This window comes from Chiloscyllium plagiosum, unplaced genomic scaffold, assembly GCF_037043375.1.
Source record: "Chiloscyllium plagiosum isolate Xiang-an unplaced genomic scaffold, Cpla_swu_hap1 HiC_scaffold_1, whole genome shotgun sequence".
Lineage (NCBI taxonomy): Eukaryota > Metazoa > Chordata > Chondrichthyes > Orectolobiformes > Hemiscylliidae > Chiloscyllium > Chiloscyllium plagiosum.
Genome location: NW_028270139.1, coordinates 154,755,767 through 154,777,842, shown reverse-complemented (window position 1 = coordinate 154,777,842; position 22,076 = coordinate 154,755,767). Strand labels below are relative to the sequence as shown.

Sequence of the window (22,076 nt, the reverse complement as noted above, 5' to 3'; positions counted from 1 at the left end):
TTTAGTGATAGAAAGGGATAGGTGTCTACCACTGGGCAAGAGTTACAGCTGAGGGAAAGGCAATTACGATGCGATTAGGCAAGACTTGGGAAGCATAGGATGGGAAAGGAAACTACAGGGGATGGGCACATTAGAAATGTGGAGCTTATTCAAGGAAAGGCTCCTGTGTGTCCGAGATAAGTATGTACCTGTCAGGCAGGGAGGAAGCTGTAGAACGTGGGAGCTGTGGTTAACGAAGGAAGTGGAATCTCTGGTCAAGAGGAACAAGAAGGCTTATGTTAGGATGAGATGTGAAGGCTCAGTTAGGGCACTTGAGGGTTGCAAGGTAGCCAGGAAAGACCTAAAGAAAGAGCTCAGAAGAGCCAGGAGGAGACATTAGAAGTTGTTGGCGGTTAGGATCAGGGTAAACCCTAATGTTTTCTATAGGTATTTAAGGAATAAAAGAATGACGAGAGTAAGATTTGGGCCAGTCAAGGATAGTAATGGGAAGTTAAGTGTGGAGTCAGAGGAGATAGGGGAAGCATTAAATGAATATTTTTCGACAGTATTCACTCTAGAAAACGACAATGTTATCGAGGAGAATACTGAGATACAGGCTACTAGACTGGGTGGGATTGAGGTTCACAAGGAAGAGGTATTAGAAATCCTGCAGAGTGTGAAAATAGATAAGTCCCCTGGGCCGGAGGAGATTTATCCTAGGATCCACTGGGAAGCCAGGGAGGAGATTGCCAAGCCTTTGGCATTGATCTTTAAATCGTCATTGTCTACAGGAAGAGTGCCAGAAGACTGGAGGATAGCAAATGTGGTTCCCCTGTTCAAGAAGGGGAGTAGAGACAACCCTGGTAATTATAGACCAGTGAGCCTTATTTCAGTTGTTAGTCAAGTGTTGGAAAAGGTTATAAGAGATAGGATATATAATCATCTAGAAAAGAATAATTTGATTAGGGATAGTCAGGAAGGTTTTGTGAAGGGAAGGTCGTGCCCCACAAACCTTATTGAGTTCTTTGAGAAGGTGATCAAACAGGTAGTTGAGAGTAAACTGGTTGATGTGGTGTATATGGATTTCAGCAAGGCGTTTGATAAGGTTCCCCACAGTAGGCTATTGTATAAAATGCGGAGAAATGGCATTGTGGGAGATGTAGCAGTTTGGATCAGTAATAGGCTTGCTGAAGGAAGACAGAGGGTGGTGGTTGATGGGAAATGTTAATCCTGGAATCCAGTTACCAGTGGTATACCGCAAGGGTCAGTGTTGGGTCCACTGCTGTTTGTCATTTTTATAAACGACCTGGATGAGGGCGTAGAAGTCCTGGATGAGGTCAGTAAATTTGCAGACGACACTAAGGTCGGTGGAGTTGTGGATAGTGACGAAGGATGTTGTAGGTTACAGAGAGACATAGGTAAGCTGCAGAGCTGGGCTGAGAGGTGGCAAATGGAGTTTAATGCGGACAAGTCTGAGGTGATTCACTTTGGTCGGAGTAACCAGAATGCAAAGTACTGGGCTAATGGGAAGATTCTTGGTAGTGTAGATGAGCAGAGAGATCTCGGTGTCCAGGTACGCAGATCCTTGAAAGTTGCCACCCAGGTTGACAGGGTTGTTAAGAAGGCATACAGTGTTTTAGCTTTTATTAATAGAGGGCTCGAGTTCCAAAACCATGAGGTTATGCTACAGTTGTACAAAACTCTGGTGCGGCCGCACTTGGAGTATTGTGTACAGTTCTGGTCACCACATTATAAGAAGGATGTGGAAGCTTTGGAAAGGGTGCAGAGGAGATTTACTAAGATGTTGCCTGGTATGGAGGGAAGGTCTTACGAGGAAAGGCTGAGGGACTTGAAGCTGTTTTCGTTGAAGAGAAGAAGGTTGAGAGGTGACTTAATAGAGACATACAAGATAATCAGAGGGTTAGACAAGGTGGACAGAGAGAGCCTTTTTCCAAGTATGGTGATGGCGAGCACGAGGAGGCATAAATATCGGACAGATGTCAGAGGTAGTTTCTTTACTCAGACAGTAGTAAAGGTACAGAATGCTTTGCCTGCAATGGTAGTAGATTCACCAATTTTAAGTACATTTAAGTCGTCATTGGACAAGCATATGGACGTACATGGAAGAGTGTAGGTTAGATGGGCTTCAGATTGGTATGACAGATTGGCGCAACATCGAGGGCCGAAGGGCCTGTACTGCGCTGTAATGTTCTATGTTCTACACTGGTCGGGGCCAATTCTAACCCTGTCTAGATTGGCTGTTGATTATTTCAAATTATTACAACACATAAGGGACAAACTAAAGTGTAATCAAAAAGCTCAAATATTTCACATTATTCCAAAACTGTAATTGAAAACAAGCATCATTTTTCATTCCAGCATTCTCTGTTCTGACAACGGGGTTAAAATTGTACATCAGTTCTCTTTGAGTAACAGAATGGGGTGGGATTGAGAGTCAGAGGAGGGTGTAAGGAGGCTTCAAGGTGATTTAGTCAGGTCAAGACATGGAAGGAGCAGGCTAAATGTGAAGTTATATACTTCAGTGTGAAAAACTGAAAGGATGGGTGTTATTTCAATGGTGACATATTGGGAAGTGAAGATGTACAAAGGGATCTGAATGTTCTTTCACACCAGCCAATGAAAGTCGACAAGGGAGTGCAGGAAGCAATTAAGAATGCAAGTGGTCTGTCTTACTGCAATTAAACAGGGCCTTGGTGAGGCCACACCTGAAGTGCTGTGTGCAGTTTTGGTCTCCCAACCTAACAGAGGATATACTTACCATAGTGTACAGTAACTGTTCACCAGTGTGATACGATGGATGGCATGATTGTCCTATGAGAAGAATTGGTTTGACTGATTCACTAAAGTTTTGAAGAATCAGAGGATTCTTGTTGTGCGGTGTTAATGTCCTTACCTCTGATTCAGGAGGCGAGGTTCTAATCCTACTTGTCCATCTTGGTTCTCACCTATCCACTCCACCCTCCTCTCCGACCTATCACCTTCACCCCAAATTCATCTACCTATCACATTTTCAGCTACATTGCCCCCCAACCCTACACCCCTCCCATTTATCTCTCAGCCCCCTTGGGCCACCCCCTCATTCCTGATGAAGAGCTTATGCCCGAAACATCGATTTGCCTGCTCCTCAGGATGCTGCCTGACTTGCTGTGCTTTTCCAGCACCACACTCTTCAACAGATTCAAATCCAGTGTGCTCCAGAGATGTGTTAACAACTCCGAACAAGTTGAATAGGGAAGTATCTAAAAGAATCAGAGAGGGGATATGATTGAAACGTATAAAATTCTAACCGGGCTCATCAGCTGAACTCAGGGAGAATGTTCACCTGGGGAGTCTAGGACCAAGGGTCACAGTCTCAGGATATGGGGTAGGCCTTTTCAGACTGAGATATGGAAATATTTCTTCATTCAGGAGAATGGTCAACCTGTGGAATTCTCTGCCACGGAATGCTATGGCAGTCACTTCAAGAAAGAAATTTGTAGACTCACTGATTTTAAAGGCATGTGGGGTAAGGGGAGAAGGTGGGAATAGTGGATTCAAAAGTAGGATCAGCCATGATCATATTGAATGATGAAACAGACTTGAAGGACTGAATGGCCTACTCCAGCACCTAATTTCTACATTTATTTCACTGGCTGTTTATTGGGATTTTAAAAAACATTATTGTATGATAAATAAGAAGACGTACCGTAAAAGATCTGTTCTTCAAAGAATATCCCCTGTACCAACCTGTGGAACAAAAACACAAGTTACATTCCTGCCAATGAAAACAAGACCAAAAGGGTATCAATGATAAAACAAGTGCTGGAAGAATGCATTGAGTTGAGTAACGACTAGGGAAACAGAAACCGAAACCGAAAGTAGTGCGGATGGCGGAAATCAGAAACAAAAACAAAAACTGAAATTGATGGAAAAGCTCAGCAGGTCCCGCAGCATCTGTGGAGAGAAGACAGAGGTAACGTTTCAGGTCCGGTGACCCTTCCACAGAAGCAGTTCATTGGACCCAAAACGCTGACTCTGCTTTCTCCCCACAGATGCTCCCAGACCTGCAGAGTTCTTCCAGCAATTTCCGTTTTTGTTTCTGATTTCCAGCATCCACAGTTCTGTCGGGTTTTATGACAAACGACATGTTTTCCATTGTTGGAAGGATTGTGCAGAGTGGAGTACAGTTTGATTGTTAGAATCGAACAGACCATCACTGGCCACCAAGGATCAACAATGGAAAACACTCACTGAACTATAAATCCTGGGAGGGTCAACTGGAATATCAATGGCACATGAGTAAATTTTCTGATAATCCATACTTTTTCTTTCACAGCAACATTAATGGAGTTTAATGTGGAAATGTGTGAGGTGATCCACTTTGGAAGGAGCAACAGGCATGAAGAGTACTGGGCTAATGGTAAGATTCTTGGTGGTGTAGATGAGCAGAAAGATCTCAGTATTCATGTGCATAGATCCCTGAAACTTGCCACCCAGGTTGATAAAAAGGCATACGGTGTGTTAGCTTTTATTGGTAGAGAGATTGAGTTTCAGACCCATTAGGTCATGCTGCAGCTGTACAAAACTCTGGTGTGGCCGCACTTGAAGTATTGCATACAGTTCTTGTCACTGCATTATAGGAAGGATGTGGAAGCTTTGTAAAAAGGTTCAGAGGAAATTTACTAGGACGCTGCTTGGTATGGAGGGAAGGTCTTATGAGGAAAGGCTGAGGGACATGAAGCTGTTTTCATTAGAGAGAAGGTTAAGAGGTGACTTAGTTGAGATATATAAGATAATCAGAGGGTTAGATCAGGTGGACAGAGAGAGTCTTTTTCCTTGAAGGATGATGGCTACCACGAGGAGACATAGCTTTAAATTGAGGGGTGACAGATGTAGAACAGATGTCAGAGGTAGTTTCTTTACTCAGAGAGTAGTAGGGGCATGGAATAGTAGACTCATCAACTTTAAAGGCAATTAAATGGTCATTGGATAAACCTATGGATGAAAGTAGAATAGCGTAGGATAAACAGGCTTCAGATTGGTTCCACAGGACAGTGCAACATCCGAGGGCCGAAGGGCCTGTACTGCGCTGTAACATTCTATATTCTATCTCTCAAGCCTGTGACCTCACCGACAGCAGCTGCTGTGTAGGAACAGTATTGCTTCCACATTCCCTTCCGAGTCATTCTCAAACTCCCCAACTTGCATTTGTATTGCACCTTAACCTGAGGTGGTTCTAAGGGGGGTGAGAGGGGGAAAAGTTAAAAGCAACTAATAATCAGATTTTACAAATTTATACAGAGCCAAAACTGAACATAACAGGACAGGTGACCAAATATTCTCTATACCACTCATGAGGTGGGTCAAATCAATTCATTGGCTAAGATCACTTCCAGAGTGTTCCTGCAATTCTTGATTTTGTACACCATGAGCTCTTCGCCCCACTTTTGGAAGCATGCTTTGAATGTTCAGATTCCAACCTCCGGAAATTCCCCTCACTAAACCCTCTCTTTTTAGCCCCCTCTCCCTCTCTCTGCCTTTAAGATGTTACTTAAAACCCAGCGCTTTGCCTATCCCTTTGGTCAGCTGTCTTTACTGATTCTGTGTCAAATTCTGGCAGATAATAAATCTTTAAAGTACCTTGCTTTGTCTTACTGCGTCAAATGTAAATTGTTTTTTGTATGACAGATGGAGAGGGAATTCCAGACCTCGGTGACCCTGACAGAAGTGTGTGTGTAGATTCAGACCCCTACTGGGATTGGTACTAAGCAAATGTAGCCTCGAGTTGTTTATAAGGATAGGTTGTGTTCTGACCTCTGCATTGGAACTGTTACCATGGGACTGCTCGATGGCAAAATGCACAGTTTGTTTTTTTTTGTGTAGAAGCAGAAACACCCCAAGCCAGTTACATTAACAAGAGAGGATTGATTGGTGGAGACAGCGTGCAATTGCAGCAGCAGAGAGCAGATTCCAAACGCCATCCAGCTGAATATGATCGGGAACAGATTGTCTGAGATGAGTCTGTGGACCCTGTACTCATTCCCAGCAGCTGGCTGACTCATTCCCCCCGGCATCAGTAACCTAAAAAGGGAAGCGGAGCCGGAACAGGTTAGGAAGAGAGGAAGAAGGAGGGTTACTATACAGAGGCGGGAGAAAATGTGCGGCAGATCCCAGTTTTAAATCCAACTCTTTGGAGATGGCATGATGCCTCACAGCATCAGGAACCTGGGTTTAATTCCAGCCTCGGGTGACTGTCTGTGTGAAGTTTGCACACTCCCCCTGCGTCTGTGTGGGTTTCCTCCCACAGTCCAAAGATGTGCATGTCAGGGGGATTGGCCATGTTAAAATTGCCCCATAGTGTGCAGGCTAGCCATGAGAAATGCAGGGTTACAGGGATAGCATGGGGGAGTGTGTCTGGATGGGATACTCTGCAGAAGATTGGTGTGGACTTGATGGGCCCCATGGCCTGTTTCCACAACATAGGGATTCTATTAAAAAAAAACCTTGAAATTGGGAAGGCATCTTAAACATCTCTTCCAATCACAACACCTGATGAGCTTTCTTTAGCTCCAGACTGGATAATTCCAATGTTCTTTTGGCTTGATTCCCATCTTCAACCCTCCATAACCTAAACTGGGTTTTAATGCACACTATGTCCCATTGTCCCATTATAGCTTCCGCACCCAGAAACACCAGTTTCAGTATTTTTTTTTCCCTCGTTTTGAGTCCCTCCATGGCTGTGCCTTCATTCCTACCAACCTTCCCCAGCCCAACCATACAATCTTAGATTTTACACAGATGATGGCCATTCGACCCATTGCGTCTGTACTGATTCCAGAATGGGACTAATCTCCAGCCCTATGTCTGTAGCCCTCAAAATTCATCACTTTCAATCCTGTAACTTCGAGTGCATCACACTATTTTGGCTTCTGAGTCATTTTCCATTTTACTTCCTCATCCCCTATCAATCGTGGCTCCAGAGACAAAGCCCCTGAGTTACACAGTTCCCTCCCTAACATCTCCATAGCACATCTTAAAACCTGCTTTGTCCAGCAAACCTTTGTCCACCCTGTTCGAACAGCTCCTTATTAGACTCAGTGGAAAGTTTTGCTTAGTAAACTTACTGTATAGTTGGAACATTACAGAATTATAGAATCCCTACATTGTGATCAGGCCATTCGGCCAATTGAGTACACACCGATCCACTGAACAGCATCCCACCCAGACTCAGCTCCCTACCATATGTAAACCCACATTAACTATGGCTAATCCACTCAGCCTACATATCCTGGGACACTATGGCCTATCCACATAACCTGGACATCTTTGGTCTGTGGGGGGGAAACCGGAGCACCTGAAGGAAACCCATGCAGACATGGGGAGAATGTGCAAACTCCACACACATTGGCAGAGGGCGGAATCAAACTTGGGTCACCGACTGTGAGGAAGCCATGTTAACCACTGACCCACCCTACCACCCAAGGTCAAAAGGTGTGGTATTATCCCAGCTGATGGTAATACTGGGTAAGTCAAATTGCAGTGTGAAGCCTGGCTTGATATGGTCATGAACTTTAAAAACTATCAGTCACTGAAAACCTTCACAAGACACTACTGATGTACTTTTGAAAAAAGAAAACCTAACTTTATTGCACACAAGCTAATAATAAACCATGTCACACTGTACAAGAACAATTTGAAACAGTCTTATTACAAATATCAGAAATAAAAATTCAACCCTTTTAATCAACAACTGAACAGACACTCAAACTTCAATGAAAAATCTACTTTAAAGCTCATTATTCCATTGCCATGACTGTGATCAGTTTCATCTTGTCAAAGTTCTGCATTCACTCCATGCTATTTCCTTTCGTTAATGTCTCTGCTTGAGATCCTTAAACAAGCTTCCACCTCAGCCCGACTTATTATTTAACATATGTTCTCGAAAATTCTCTCTTCAATAGCTTTCAGTTTCTGGAACTTTACTCTTACTGACCTTTAAGCCACCTAGGCAGCCCCCTCAGCACAGATGTTATGGAGATTGTTAAACTGACATCACTTCTGCTGCTGCCTGTATTTTCTCTTCAAATGAATCCAACTTATTGAGCGACTGATGATTCTGAATGTTTGTGTCTTTGTGATATTAGACTCATGTTGGACAATGACAGTTTTTTATTCCTTCTACCCTTTTTGCCTAATGCACTGAAGTATTCACCTGGAAAGTTGAGCCACCTTATTAAAATGCATTTTAAAAAAAAAGACTTCCAACACCCTGAACACATTCAGAACAAAATCTAAAATGACAATAAGATTGTGTCTTCCCCTTCTGACCATACCTGCTATATAATCTGATCCACTTTCAAACCCAAGTTTCCATATAACACATCATAAGCCTTCATCGCAGATAGGTTCTAAATGCAAAGAGTTATTGTTATCAAAGATGTGCAGCTCATAATTCCCCAGGTTGTATTCAGTATCTAAAAACAGAGGTGACGTAAGCCATTAGCCCTTTAAGTCTGCTCTGCCATTCAATTATAACTCATGTTCTGGTCCTAACCCTGCTATCTCTTAATTCCCTTAATAATTAGCCTCTGCCTTGAACATGCACAGCAACTGATCGCCCACAGTTCTCAGGATTAGAAATTTCCAGAGATTCACAACTCCCCGAGTGAAATGGTTTCTCATCACCTCAGCCTAAAACAGCCAAAAACTTAAGGGGAGGTGATGGTCTAGTGTTATTATTGCTAGACTATTAATCCAGAGATCCTGGTAGTGCTCTGGAGACCCAGGTTCAAATCCTTGCCTAACAGATGGTGGGGGAAAAATGCTGGCCCAGCTAATGACACCCACATCCTTTAAACAATCTAAAAAGTATTTTGAGACTGCAGCATTGAGCTATGGACTCTGGAGCTCCAGCCACAGCTTCTACCCTGTCAAGACCCTTGATAGCTTTTACGATCACCTCCATTCTATTAAACAACAGAGAACATGCACCTTGTCAATTCAATCTTTCCTCACAGGACATCCCCTACATGTTAAGCATCACTCCAGTCACTCCTTATTGCACCTTCTTCTAAGGCCAATATATTCTTCCCTGAGGAGATCTTGCACAGTCCCAGTGTGGCCTTACCAAGGCCCAATAACACTGTAGCAAGATTCCTTTATGTTGAAGCTGAGATCATTTTACTGTCGATGCAGTATTGAGAATGGAATGCAGCACTCCAGATGAGATCTGATTAAGGTTCCACAACTGAGCAGCAATTCCTCACTTTGCAGATACCCTTTGAGATGAAGGTCAATCTTCCACTGTCGTTCATCTTTTTTTTTGCAGATACAACATCCCATGAATGAATAAAACAAATCCTCAGCATGAGGATTATCAAACAAAATTCGGCATTCAGTGTTTCTGTGTCTCCTAGTATATTACATGGCGATGGTGGGAGTGTGGGGAGTCATAGAATCATTCAGCAGGGAAACAGATCTTTCATCCCAACCAGTCCACATTGACCATGTTCCTATACGAAACTGGCCACACCTCCCTGCACTTGGCCCATATCCCTCCAAACATTGCTTATTCATGGACTTATCCAAATGTCATTTACCTGTTGTAATTGTACCCACATCCACCACTTCCTTTGGACTTTCATTCCACACATGACTCACCTGGTGGGAAAAAAGTTGCCCCTCATGTCCTTTATAAATCCTCCTGCTCTCACCTTAAAAATATGTCTGCTAGTTTTGAACTCCCCCACCCCAAGGAAAAGGTCTTTGCTATTCAACCTCTCTATACACCTCATGATTTTTTAAACTTCTCCAAGGTCACCCCTCAAACTTCTAACAGTCCGATGAAAAAAAAACCAAAAGTAACAAAATGGGAGGCTGGGAGAAAAGATGCAGGAAACAGTTAACACGATGCGAGAGCCAGAAGAGATATAAGACAGACTTGATTGACTTAATGTCAATGTAATTCATAAAACATCCATCCAATTCTGCAATGCTTTTCCTGTTGCCCATATATCTTTATGTCATTTTTTTGTTTTTAATTAAAACCTCTATATTGGTCATCAACTTGTTTTTCTTCCAGATGCCATCTGGCACTTTTCATTTTCAACATGACCATCAAGAGATTTTCGGGAATATAATGAGAAATGACTAGTGCATGGGTCCGTGCTGGATTTATTCAAATGTTCAATCACAGGACTGCAACAGGCTTTCTCGATGAATCCTGCCAACACCATGTGGGGTCTGGCTTCTGACCAAGACCAGTGTTAGTGGCAGTAAGTTTAGTGGCAGTAAGTTTAGTGGCAGTAGATTATCCAATGCCTGAGGAGCCCTGTGTCCATGGTAATGAGATGGCAATGTTATCCTGACTGAAATCTTTCGAACAGCTGACTATTGGGATCAACAGCAAGATGAGACAAAAAAAAAATCATGCTTCCCAAAGTCACAAAACGTTAAAAAACCTGATTGCCCAGTGCAGTACCTACTCACCCCAAATGAATGTCTGCATTTTAACGGGGGGAGTTCACTACCACCTTCACAAGGGGCAGACAGAAAAGGCAATAAATTCTGGCCCAGCCAACAACATCCCATGAATGAATAAAAAAATTCCCCAGCGCGTCAGCTTGAGGATTATCAAACAAAATTCGGCATTCAGGCGACATAGGGTGAGGAGTTAGGTTTTGAAGGATGCCTTAAAAGAGGAGAGACAGACAAAGAGGCAGAGAAATTTATAAGGGACCTTCCAGAACAAAGAATCCAGGTAACTGAAGGCATGGCAACTAAAATCAGAGAAATCAAAAGGCCAGAACTGGAGACGTGCACAGATCTCAGTAGTTCAGAGTCAATCACATTGCTGTGGGTCTGGGGTCACATGTAGGCCAGACCTGAGGATGGCTGTTTCCTTCTCTAAGGGCATTAGTGAACCAGATGGGCTTTTCCCAACAATTAGCAATGTATTCATGGTCAATATTAGACTCTTGTCAGGGGAGTTTCTGTTTTACTGCCCATTGATATCCCTCAACCAATCACACATTCATTCCACTGACGCTGTTTCTGACTGTTTATTGGAGGCAGCAAGATGGCCTTATAGAGGCTCATAAAATCATGAGAGGCTTGGATTGGATAAATAGCCAAGGTCTCTTATCCAGGGTAGGCGAGTTCAAAACTATAGGGCTTAGGTTTAAGGTGAGAAGGGAATGATACAAAAGGGTCCAAAGGGGCAACATTTTCCACACCGAGGTTGGTGAGTGTACGGAATGAGCTGCCAGAGGAAGTGGTGGAGGCTGGTACAATTACAACAGTTAAAAGGCACCCGGATTGGCATATCAATAGGAAGGGTTTAGAGGGATATGAGCCAAACACTGGCAAATGGGACTGGATATATTTAGGTTACTTGTTAGCATGGATGCGTTGGACTGAAGGGTCTGTTTCAGAGCTGTACAACTCAAAGACTCTATCTACAAACAGGAGTGACTCCATCTTAAAAGTGACTCATTGGCTGCATTGCTTCAAAGTACGGTATTCAGAAGTTGTGAAAGTGATTACATCAATTCCCCCCACTAAGGGCATTGTGGGTTCACCTACAGCACATGGAGTGCAGCGGTTCAAGAAGGCAGCTCACCACTACCTTCTCAAGGGACAACCAGGGACAGACAATAAATGCTGGCCGAGCCAGTGACCCCATGTCCCACAAGTGAATATAAAAAGTTAGCCCTTCTCTACTTTGCTTTCTTCCAACTCAGGAGCAGAAAGTAGACCCAGCAATAGGGTGCACTAAATCTTGAATGAATGCATATTTGTCCTCCTATGATGATCTGGTGCAGGCCAGGTGAATTTAACATCCCCAAGGTGTTCAAAGTGATCTTCAGAGTCCTGACTATCATTACTGTTGCTTGTTCAGTTTTAGATTATTTCTTACTGCCCTGACTTCTGTAAATCAGACATTGCCTGACCCCTCTCAGCACGTATAAGATTTTTTTTAACAAAGAGTTCAGGTTGATTTTGGATTGAGTTTTTCAGTCAGTGCAATTGCTCAGTTTTGCATGCGCTGAATTCAATCCAATTCATTTCAATTCATAATTACATGGTTTAAAAGTGGGCGGCATGGTGGCACAGTGGTTAGCACTGCTGCCTCACAGCGCCAGAGACCCGGGTTCAATTCCCACCTCAGGCGACTCTCAGTATGGAGTTTGCACATTCTCCCAGTGTCTGCGTGGGTTTCCTCCGGGTGTTCTAGTTTGCTCCCACAAAGATGTGCAGGTCAGGTGAATTGGCCACGCTAAATTGCCCGTAGTGTTAGGTGAAGGGGTAAATATAGGGGAATGGGTCTGGGTGAGTTGCGGGTCGGTGTGGACTTGTTGTGCCCAAGGGCCTGTTTCCAAACTGTAAGTAATCTAATCTAAATTTCCTTGTATTGTAATTCCTGAGAAGTGCAGTGACTGATGGTCATTGGGTGTCTCTTTAATTAACCTTTACACCATTAGTCTGTGCGATCAGCTATCGAAGCAGTAAAGAGGAAAGTTTATTTAGCCAAGTATAACCAATATATTAAAGCACTGTCACATGCACTTATTTGACTTAAGGGTCTTTACTTCTGGAAAACGCAAACTGGAATTTTCCTTAATATTTGAATGTCATTTGGTGAATTGAATAAGTCTACAGCATCATATCATCCATCAGTTGCTGTTGTATTGTAGATTTCCAAGATCTAACAAAAGCTTTCGGTAAGCTTCCCACGGTCAGGAAAAGCGATCAAATCCACAGTGAGACACAGCCCAAGTGAGTATATAGTTCGAGTAATTTGGACGCAGTGTGAGAATTTGGTGCGGAGGGGAACTGGTTCTTTTTGTTTGGATTTCTTTTTGGCTCATAGTTCTATGTTTGGCAACATAGTTGTGGGTGGCACGGTGGCACAGTGGTTAGCACTGCTGCCTCACAGCGCCAGAGACCCGGGTTCAATTCTCGCCTCAAGTGACTGACTGTGTGGAGTTTGCACGTTCTCCCCGTGTCTGCGTGGGTTTCCTCCGGGTGCTCCGGTTTCCTCCCACAGTCCAAAGATGTGCAGGTCAGGTGAATTGGCCATGCTAAATTGTCCGTAGTGTTAGGTAAGGGGTAAATGTAGGGGTATGGGTGGGTTGTGCTTCGGCGGGTCGGTGTGGACTTGTTGGGCCGAAGGGCCTGTTTCCACACTGTAATGTAATGTAATCTAATTTGTTTAAACTGGATAAATTAAAAGCCCAGGATCAGGGACCCATCACAAAAGAGTAACGTGACAGGTAAACCATAAGTTCTTTTATTGGTGATAGCTACTAATTTGACAATCTATTATAGGTTGAAGATTGAAGGTAAATCAGAGAGATATTTACAGGCTACAAACTGAAATAGAAAATATTTAAAAATCAAATTATGAAGTCAGTAATTAAAATAGAGATGCCGGACCAGCGATATGTTATACCTGCATGATAATGGGATTTGGTGGAGACCGTTGTGGTTTGTAGTGACCACATCTGTCGTAAGGGTTGGTTACAGGAGGAAACACAGTTCAGAGTTGATGAGCAGAAATTTGAGTATCAGGGAAGGGATGAGTTAAGAGGGTGTTATGTTTCAGGCGGATGTCATACCCTTAGATGGACTACCTCAAAATGGGTCAGTAGTCAGAGACAGGAGGGTGTGACTACAAGCAAAATAGGTAGATGGATCCAGGAAATACTGCTAAGGGAGTCTCAGCCCTTGAATTGGTTGAATAGATTTGAGATTCTTGCTCTTTCTATGATGAGAGTGGGCACTGCAGGAGGATGAGTAAACTGACGATGGCACTGTTACACAGGTTCAAGAGAAGGATGCTGCCTGGATTGGAGGGCTTGTCTTACAAAGAAAGGTTGACTAAGCTCATACTCTTTTCTCTGGAGAGAAGGAGGAAGAGAGGTGACCTGATCAATGTATACAAGGCAATGAGGGGCATGGATAGAGACAATAGCCGGAAACTTTTCCCCAGGTCAGGACTGACCGGCACAAGGAGTCATAGTTTTAAGATATTAGGAAGAAGGTATCGAGGAGACATCAGAGGTAGGTTCTTTATGCAAAAATTGTGAATGCATGGAATGCGTTGCCAGCAGTGGTGGTGGAAGCAGAGTTATTAGGGACATTTAAGTAACCGTTGGACGTGCACATGGATAGCAGTGAATTGAGGGGTACGCAGGTTAGGTTATTTTATTTTAGATTAGGTATAATCCTCGGCACAACATTGTGGGCTGAAAGGCCTGTTCTGTGCTGTACTTTTCTATGCTCTAGTTGTAATTGGGGATAGTATAGTCAGAGGAATCGACACTGTTCTGTGGCCAGGATCGACAGTCCCACAGAATGTGTTGCATGCCTGGTGCCCAGGTCCGGATTATCTTATCACCGTTACCTTTCCTGCTGCCTTCATAAGTAATGGGATGATAATTGCAAGCATCCAATCTGTAGAAATCATTCCAGAATATATGCAGATGGAAAATGCATCGACTGTCTCTAAAACCATCTCCTTCAACACTTTGGGATTTTGAATATCATGTCCAAATACTTATCAACTTCCAGCCTCATTAATTTCTCCTGTACAAACTTTAATTTCTCATTCTCCTTAGTCACTTAGATTTCTAATTCTGGGAGACTTCTTGCATCTTCCTTTTCAGAACAGATACAAAGTCATCATTTCGCTTCTGCATCATTTCTCTTTCCCCATTATAAGTTCTTCTGACTACCTGTAATGGACTCATCTTTATAACCTTACATAGCTACAGAAGCTTTTGCTATACATTTTTATGTTTTTTGCTAGATTGCATTCATATTCTGTTTTCCATTTCCTTCGTCCTTCTAAACCCCTATGGTTCTAAAAAACCCCTATAGGTCTCCCTCCTGTAGGAAGGATGTTGTGAAACTTGAACGAGTCCAGAAAAGATTTACAAGAATGTTGCCGGAGTTGAAGGGTTTGAGCTACAGGGAGAGGCTGAACAGGCTGGAGCTGTTTTCCCTGGAGCATCGGAAGCTGAGAGGTGACCTTATAGAGGTTTATAAAATCATGAGGGGCATGGATAAGATAAATAGACAAGGTCTTTTCCCTGGGGTCGGGGAGTCCAGAACTAGAGGGCATAGGTTTAGGGTGAGAAGGAAAAAAACTTAAAAGGGAGCAATGAGGCAACTGTTTCACACAGAAAAAAGTGAGTGTATGGAATGAGGTGCCAAAGGAAATGGTAGAGGCTGGCACAATAACAACAGTTAAAAGGCATCTGAATGGTACATGAACAGGAAGGGTTTACAGGGATATGGGCCAAATGCTGGCAAATAGGACTAGATGAATTTTAGATGAATTTAGGACATCTGGTCAGCATGGACGAGTTGGACCAAAGAGTCTGTTTCCATGCTGTAAATCTCTATGATTCTATGACCTCCTAATTGAAGAAGAAATTACTATTTTTGGCAAATTGATTGTTTTAATTTCCTTCCTGAATTCTACTTTCAGAACCTCACCTCTTGCCTAATTGTTTGTAGCAACAATTTCTCACTGACCCCTCTTCTTGAGAAAGTGGTCTTGCTGCCACTTTATGACAAGTTTGAGTTTGCCACCAGGGAGGCATCACACCATCCCAGAGAGAGCCATCTAATGGTCTGACAATAGATTCTCTGATAACTAGTGCTCTTTCATCAATGATCTTAACTCTGGCTACATTCCCTGAGTAACCATCAACCTCACAAATATGCAAAATGGAACTGAACAAATATGATATATGTTATGAAGCTGTAGAGGTGTACCGTACCTTTCAGAGGGGTGAAAAGCTACCAAGAAATTACAAAGCACAGAGTCCTGAACAAAGTAAGAGTATAATGCTTGGTTGAAACAAATAGCAGCAGCTATTTGTTACCACGAAACAAAAACAAATTCAATTTCGGCCAGTTTAAATTATGCTCCAAGATATCAAAATCAAATCAAACTTGAATTTAGTATTTTGATAATATTAAAACCAATGAAATGTTCCAATGCTTTTGGGTATAAAAACGGACATTTTTAATAGTTAGAAGGAGATCCACAAATATAGATTGCACGTTGAAGAGCTCTCTGAAGAGCAAAACATCAAAACCAACCAAGAGAAAACCTATAGAGGAAAATCTACAGAGGGGTTTACTCCATGTACTCAGGAAGACTCCTGCACTAGCTGCCTGGTTGTCCATGACTGTCTTAAAATTACCCATTCTCATGCTACCTGCGCATTTCTAACCTGCAGTGTGACTACCTCCACATATGGGCTGTCCACATAGTCCATATGGTTGCACAATAGATACTCCAGCCACAGTTCAATTCCCCAAATCCAAAATTCAAGCCTGTGGAGAATCTCCTGTTTTGGAGATGCTCCACAGTCATAATGTAATTCTTCACATTTTGTAAATTCAATAACCATTTTATCCATTTTTCATCCCATCATTCATTCTGTAACATCTCTACCTTGACTGTACTATCATGGACTCATTGATTCACACGACACAAAGGAGACCCCATTTCAATAGGGACTTATATTGACTTTTGAAAGAGATGGAAAGCTGTTCTCCTCCTCAAAGCGTGGCTCAACATTTTGTTTTTTTTTTAAGTACATAATCAATTCCTTTTTCAAGGCTACTATTGAATCTCTTTCTACTACCTTTGATTTGGAGATGCTGGTGTTGGACTGGGGTGGACAAAGTTAAAAATCACACAACACCAGGTTATAGTCCAACAGGTTTAATTGGAAGCACACTAGCTTTCGGAGCACCGCTCCTTCAACCACCTGATGAAGGAGTGGCGCTCCGAAAGCTAGTGCTTCCAATTAAACCTGTTGGACTATAACCTGGTGTTGTGTGATTTTTAATTTTGTACTGCCTTTGAGACAGTGATTTGCAGAACATAGCTCATTGGGTAAAATATGTTCTTCACGTCTCTCTGTGACGTTTTGCAAATTGTTTCAAATCTATCTTCTCTTTTCCAACTCTCCTCCCAATGGAAATAGTTTCGCCCAATACGTAGGATTAAAATTTACAATTTCCAACACCTCGATTAAATCTCTTCTGCTGTAAGGTGAGCATTTCCTGACACATTCTAGGTAATCGTTCTCTCTCATCCTTTAATCCATAGGGAATGCCTGTTTTTGTATACCTTCATCAAGTAACAATGGAATTCCTTAAGGCTCAACGTTCAGACCACTGTTGCTTTTGAAAGACATTAATTCCTTGGATTTGAAATACAGAGCACAATTTGCACAGGCCACATTTGAAGCAAAGGAAATAGGTGCAGGAGTAGGCCATTCAGCCCTTTTCACTTACGCCACCATTCAATGTGATCATAGCTGATCATGCATTGTCAGTATTCCATTCCTACTTTATCTCCACCACCCTTGATCCCTTTTAACTGCTAGGGCCACGTCCAGCTCCCTCTTGAATGTATCTAATGATCTGGCCCCAACAGCTTTCCACAGAATCACAACTCTCTCTGAGTGAAGAAATTCTTCCTCATCTCAATTCTGAATGTCTTACCCCTTATTCTTAGGCTGTGAGCCCCTAGTTCTGGACTTACCCAACATCGGGAACAGTCTTCCCACATCTAGCCTGTCTGGTCCCATCAGGATTTTATATGTTTCTTTGAGATCCCTCCCTCATTCTTCTTAATTCCAGTGAGTACAAGCCCAGTTGATCCAGTCTTTCCTCCTAAGTCAGTCCTGCCATCCCGGGAATCAGTCTAGTGAACCTTCGCTGGACTCCTTCAATAATGAAAATGTCCTTACTCAAAGTAGGAGATCAACACAATACAGAAGGTGTGGCCTCACCAAGGCCCTGTTAACTGTTGCAAGACATCCCTACTCCTATCCTCAAAGCTTCTCACTACGAAGGCCAGCATGTCCCATTAGCTTTCCTCACTGCCTGATGCATCTGCATGCCAATCTTCAGTGACTGTTCCCTTGTTGCACCTCACTTTTCCTAAACTGCCATCATTCAGATAATAAAATGTAATAAACAGCAAGGAAGAGTCAAAAGAAGACAGAGCCTTAATGGAATGCTAGGTGCAAAATGAGGGAGGTTTAACATGAAAAACATAATATGATTAAACATTGCCACTATGCCCCAAGACGTTTACAATGTCCCAGCCTCTGAGCCTGAAGGCCAGGCCCAACTCTTTCCTTCTCCAGAGATGTGTAGCAACACCACTGAACAGATTGATTTGAAAATCCCACAAGTATGCAAGAACAGAGAGACCTCAGGGCCTTTACACAGAGATAATTGAAGACAACCGACAAGTAAGCACTCGCAGTTAATACAGCAAAGGGACTGCTGGGCTTTATAAATTAGATACACGATCCTGGCCCCTAATTTAACCCATTCAAAATCCAAATTGCACTCAATTATAATTGAGTCAGGCATAGGCTGTACAGGCTAGTAAATCAGGCAAAGGCCAGACTCAAAAGATTAGCTTCTCCCCAGCTGGAATATTATGTGCTCAACTCAGAACCAGAGTTTAGGATGGATGAGGAGCCTTGGTAGAAGATACAGAATAAATTCACTGGAAGTGGTTCCAAAGACAAACAATTTCAGATAGATGGAGGAAAGTGGAGTTGGTGAACATGGTGTATAAAGGCCAGAAGAATGTTTGACAGAGGTGCAAAAATCAGGAACAATTAGATTAAGTAAATACAGACAAAAAGATCCCGGTGTTTAAAAGCTCATTGTTGGGTAGAACCATGGTGTGGATTTGTCTGTTTTTTTTGTCACGTATTATTTCACAGGCTTTACTGTCCAAGCTGGATCTTATTGTCCATCCCCAAATGTCCTTAAGATGATGGTGAAACACTGCAGTCCATATGGTCTAGGTAGAGTCTCAGAGCAGTTAGAGAGGGACTCTCTGAATGAACGGCAATATTAGTTCCACATTAGCATGATGTGTGACATCGAGATAAGAACTTGCAGATGGCAGTGTTCCAATACATCTGTACTTATCTTTCAAGGTGGAAGAGGGTGCAGGTTTCGAAGGTGCTAGCACAGGAAATGCCAAAGAGCAGGTTATTGCTAAGTGATATTGATAGCACAGTCAACCACACCTTCCATCATTTGACTGATTATCAAGAATAGACCGTTTATTTGCAGAATGGAATATGTCATGTATTTTGTGGACATGACATGGCTGAACACTTTTCTGCACTGTCAAGCAGTTGTCAGTGCTATAGCTTTACTGGGACAACTTAGCTAGGGGACTTGGCTAATTTCAGAGCACAAGTCTTCAATATTATTTCCAAAATATCATTCAAGCTAATAAACTTTGCAACGTCCGATGCCTTGAAACATTTCTTGATATTACATGTGCCAGATGAAGTGGTCGGTACAGGTATAATTACAACATTTAAAAGACATTTGGACAGATACATGTATGAGAAACGTTTCGAAGGATATGGGCCAAATGCAGGCACGTGGGACTAGGTTAATTTGGGAAACTTAGTTGAGTTGATCCAAAGGGTCTGTTTCCCTGCTATATGACTCTATGATTCTATATTGGCCAAAGACTATCTTCTGTAATGCCTGGAACCTCGGGAATAGACGAAGATAGGAGGGGTGATATGTGGGTTAGACTAGATTTAATAGTAGCTTTCCAAAGGGAACTGGATAAGTGCCTGAAGGAATAAGAATTGCAAGATATATTGTTCTCTGGAAAAGCGTACGCTGCCTTGAATGGCCTCATTTTGTGCTATAGCCCTCTATGAGATAATTCTATTATTTTTAACATTTCTTTTAGTCTTAAGTAAAACAGCAACAACCTCAATTTCACCCTCAGGATACCACTCCTACCTTTACACATCACCCTAAACGCTTTGAGATATAACCCGACATGAATGCTTGGTCAACCTGACTGAATTGTTTCACACCATCCAGGAAACACCGAGATACCTTCAGTTAGCTGGCTGCTCTCACTTGCCCGCTTGTTTGCCTCAGAAGAATTTACACCAGAAACGTCAGCATTAAACCTGACACAAACCTGGACTTTGTAACGATTGCACACTCACCTTCGCAGGTTTGGAGGATGTTGACTGTATCTCCGATTTGGAGAGGGATATGATGCTCATGTGTCCCTTTGAAATTCCACACAGCTGGGTTACAAAAAAAAGAACAAAAAGTTAGGGAGAAAGTAGGATTTGGTGAAAAAGTGACATAACAAACACAAGATGAAAGATTTATGGTTCAAATTGACATTAATAAAAATGGAATACAAAATGTTCTGTTGAATGGTGCTGTAGTAAAAGATACGATATACTGACACAGTAGTCATTAGGTGATGGCGTAGATTACTATTCAGAAGGAAATATTTAATCTCAAATGGCAGAGTCTGAAATGAATGCAGAGTAAACAGACCTGAGAGATAAATTAATAATACTTACATTTATACATAGTGCCTTATCACACTGAATTGTCTTCACATGATGAATTATCTTTGGAGTGCAGGCATGCTGGTGTTACACAACTCCACAAGCAGCAAAGTGCTGAAAGGTATTAATCTTGATTCAGTGGGTAGCACTTTTGCTGTTGAGTCATGGAAACTGTGGGCTTCGGTCCCACTCCAGAGAGCGTTACAAAAAAAAAAGAGACCATTTGGCCCATTGTAAACATGCTTGCCGAGAAAGGAAGAGCTAATCTCCAGGCTAATCTCCCTTTTAAACACTAAATATGTTGCCTTCTATGTTCTTGCAATTCCAGTGTATATCTAACAACTCTTTGACTGTAAGGACTGTCCTGTGACAAGTAAATACTAAACCCCTACCATCCTTTGCAATTTTCTTAGCTCCCCTGTAATCCTTCCATCAATTATTTTGAAATCTATAACCGAGAAGAAACATAAATTGCTGGAAAAACTCAGCAGGTCTGGTAGTGTCTCTGGGAAGACTGCAGAGGTTAACGTTTTGAGTTCACTGAAAACTCTCTCAGCTGGCTACTAAAATAGACTGAATTGGAAAAACCCACCTCGAACCCTTACAATTTTATATGCTTCAGTTAACTCAGCCTCAAGCAATCCATATTCAGCAAATTATTTTTGATAGCTAAACTCTCCTGCTCTTCATCAATATGATTTTATTTTTATCTCTACATCAGTGGGCAGATGGATAATGTTTTCCTATTATATACAAAAGCCAGCAACTCCAACAATGAACCACTCTCTCGATTCTGGTGCCTTGAACACACTATTCACAGCAAGCATTGCCATTCCCACAACATCTGGACATGGATATAAACATCTGGACATGGATCCAACTTTGCGTCAAAGTAGCAACTCAGCTCAGTGCAGACCTGCTGATGATTCCAGTAGTCATTCTCAGGCTGGTCACAGGAGATCACAAAATCCCTACAGTGTAAAAGCAGGCCCTTCAGCCCATTGAGTTCACACCAATCCTCTGAATCGCAACCCACACATATCCAGACCCAGACCCCTTACCCTATCCCTGTAACCTTGCATTCCCTATGGCCAATCCACCTAACCTACACATCCCTCAACACTATGGGCAGGTTAACATGGCGAATCCACCTGACCCACACATCCTTGAACACTATGGGCAATCTAGCATGGCCAATCCACTTGATCTGCACATGTCTGGACTGTCCGAAGGAAACCAGAGCACCCGAAGGAAACCTACACAGACACAGGGAGAACGTGTAAGCTCCAAACAGACAGTTGCCCATGGGTCGAGCCACAGTCCCTGCCGCTGTAAGGCAGCAGTGCTAACCACTCAACCACTGTGCCAATCCTTTTTTCACTTATTCGCAAGACATGGGCATTGCAGGCTGGGCCCAGCATTTATTGCCCGTCCCTAGTTGCCGTTGAGAAGGTGGTGATGAGCTGCTTTCTTTTACTGCTGCAGTCCACCTGCTGTGGGTTGACTCACTATGACCTTAGGCAGGGACTTCCAGGATATTGAGCCAGTGATAGTGAAGGAACGGCAATAGATTTCCACTTCAGAATGGTGAGTGACTTGGAGGGAACTCACAGGTGGTGGTGTTCCCATATATTTGCTACTCTTTTCAATGGAAGTGGTCACAGGTTTGGAAGGTGCTGTCTGAGGATT

The 22,076-nt window shown here is 42.7% G+C and overlaps 1 protein-coding gene across 2 annotated transcripts in view; it reads right to left on the bottom strand.

Moving 5' to 3' along the window:
• Positions 1 to 22,076, bottom strand: part of LOC122553785 (dedicator of cytokinesis protein 2-like) — a 1,246,386-nt gene that overhangs the window by 1,155,977 nt on the left and 68,333 nt on the right. For both annotated transcript variants that reach the window (XM_087991733.1, XM_043698147.2), the window contains exons 2-3: positions 20,028 to 20,111; positions 3,686 to 3,726 (exon numbers count right to left, since the gene is read on the bottom strand). In XM_087991733.1, coding sequence (XP_087847859.1) covers positions 3,686 to 3,726; positions 20,028 to 20,111 — 125 coding nt within the window. The remainder of the gene's footprint in view (positions 1 to 3,685; positions 3,727 to 20,027; positions 20,112 to 22,076) is intronic.